Here is a 1,183-nt window from a genome sequence, read left to right on the forward strand (position 1 = left end):
TGTTTGTACAGGAATCTCAGAAAAACAGAGAGCAGGAAGAATAAATTAGAAGAGCAGCTCAACAGTGTTGGTGCCAAAGTCAACAAGCTGAAAGAGAAGTATACCACTTCATATCTTCCTGTCTGTTCTCTTACCCTTAATCAATATTTGGCTTGGAGTGTTTTGCCATGAAAATACATTTTTGCTATTACATTATTCTACATCATTGTGACCTTCTGGCCACAACAGTGGCCTAAAGTTTATCAAATAGAAGTAAAATAAGTAAGTTTTAGTTTATGTTAGATTTGCTTTTCCCTAGTTTGCCATTTTACTTTGTCAACGTAAGTTCTGCATGTCTATGTGATCAACAGACCCTGGCTTTTAATAAAATAACATAATTTATGAAAGAAAATAGCTGGTTGCAGTTTGGCTCGGGAAATTTGCTGAATACAGTATTTTCTACTGCTTAACAGTTGCTTTAAGGATGTTTTTAGCTCTATTTTAGCAAGGGTGATGCCTTCCCAAATTGTATTTTCCTTCAGCCTAGAGTAAGCTCCCACATCATTTAAACCTAGTGATGTCCCTGCCATGGTATCTTCTTCTTTGATTCGTTTTTGTTGTCGCACATTTTCAGTCAGAAACAAATTTGAACTGTGCTGCATATGAAACTGTGATGTTAAATCTTTGAGAATAAAGTCTTACAACATCTCTGATGTAAAAGCAAATCTTACGTGGAAAAATGTCACCTCGGTGCTAACATACGTATTACAAAATATATATTTGCATCAATGGTACTTTATATAAAAGTGCATGTCTCTCTTTGGGAATCAAAGATGTCTGCTTTTGACAACGGCTTGAAATTATTATAATTTTTTTCCTCATTTTTGGCACCTAAAACTTGATGTCTGTTTTTCCCCAAGGAAAACAGAAACAATGGCTTTCCAGCTACAGAGCACAGTATGCTCACTGTGTTTCTGTTTGAGATGTTTGTGAGAACTCAGTGGTGTTTGTGTGCAGAGATACAGTCACTGACTGTGTTGAGTGACAGTAGCACACCCGAGCCTTTGGGACTATACTGTGGCACTGCTGTTTATTTTTTATATAGAGTAAAACCAGACAGCTCAACAATTACATGCATTCAAAATCATTTTTGGCTTTAGCTCAGTGGTGTAGTCTATGCGGTACATGGTGTATGGAGTATATC

General features: G+C 36.5%; 1 protein-coding gene across 1 annotated transcript in view; it reads left to right on the plus strand.

Moving 5' to 3' along the window:
• The window catches only part of LOC119411516 (cytoplasmic dynein 2 heavy chain 1), an 18,237-nt gene that overhangs the window by 13,711 nt on the left and 3,343 nt on the right, over window positions 1-1,183 (plus strand). The window contains exon 13 of the mRNA XM_037678468.1: window positions 12-98. Coding sequence (XP_037534396.1) covers window positions 12-98 — 87 coding nt within the window. The remainder of the gene's footprint in view (window positions 1-11; window positions 99-1,183) is intronic.

This window comes from Nematolebias whitei, chromosome 6 (assembly GCF_014905685.2).
Source record: "Nematolebias whitei isolate Nwh7 chromosome 6, NemWhi1, whole genome shotgun sequence".
Taxonomy (NCBI): domain Eukaryota; kingdom Metazoa; phylum Chordata; class Actinopteri; order Cyprinodontiformes; family Rivulidae; genus Nematolebias; species Nematolebias whitei.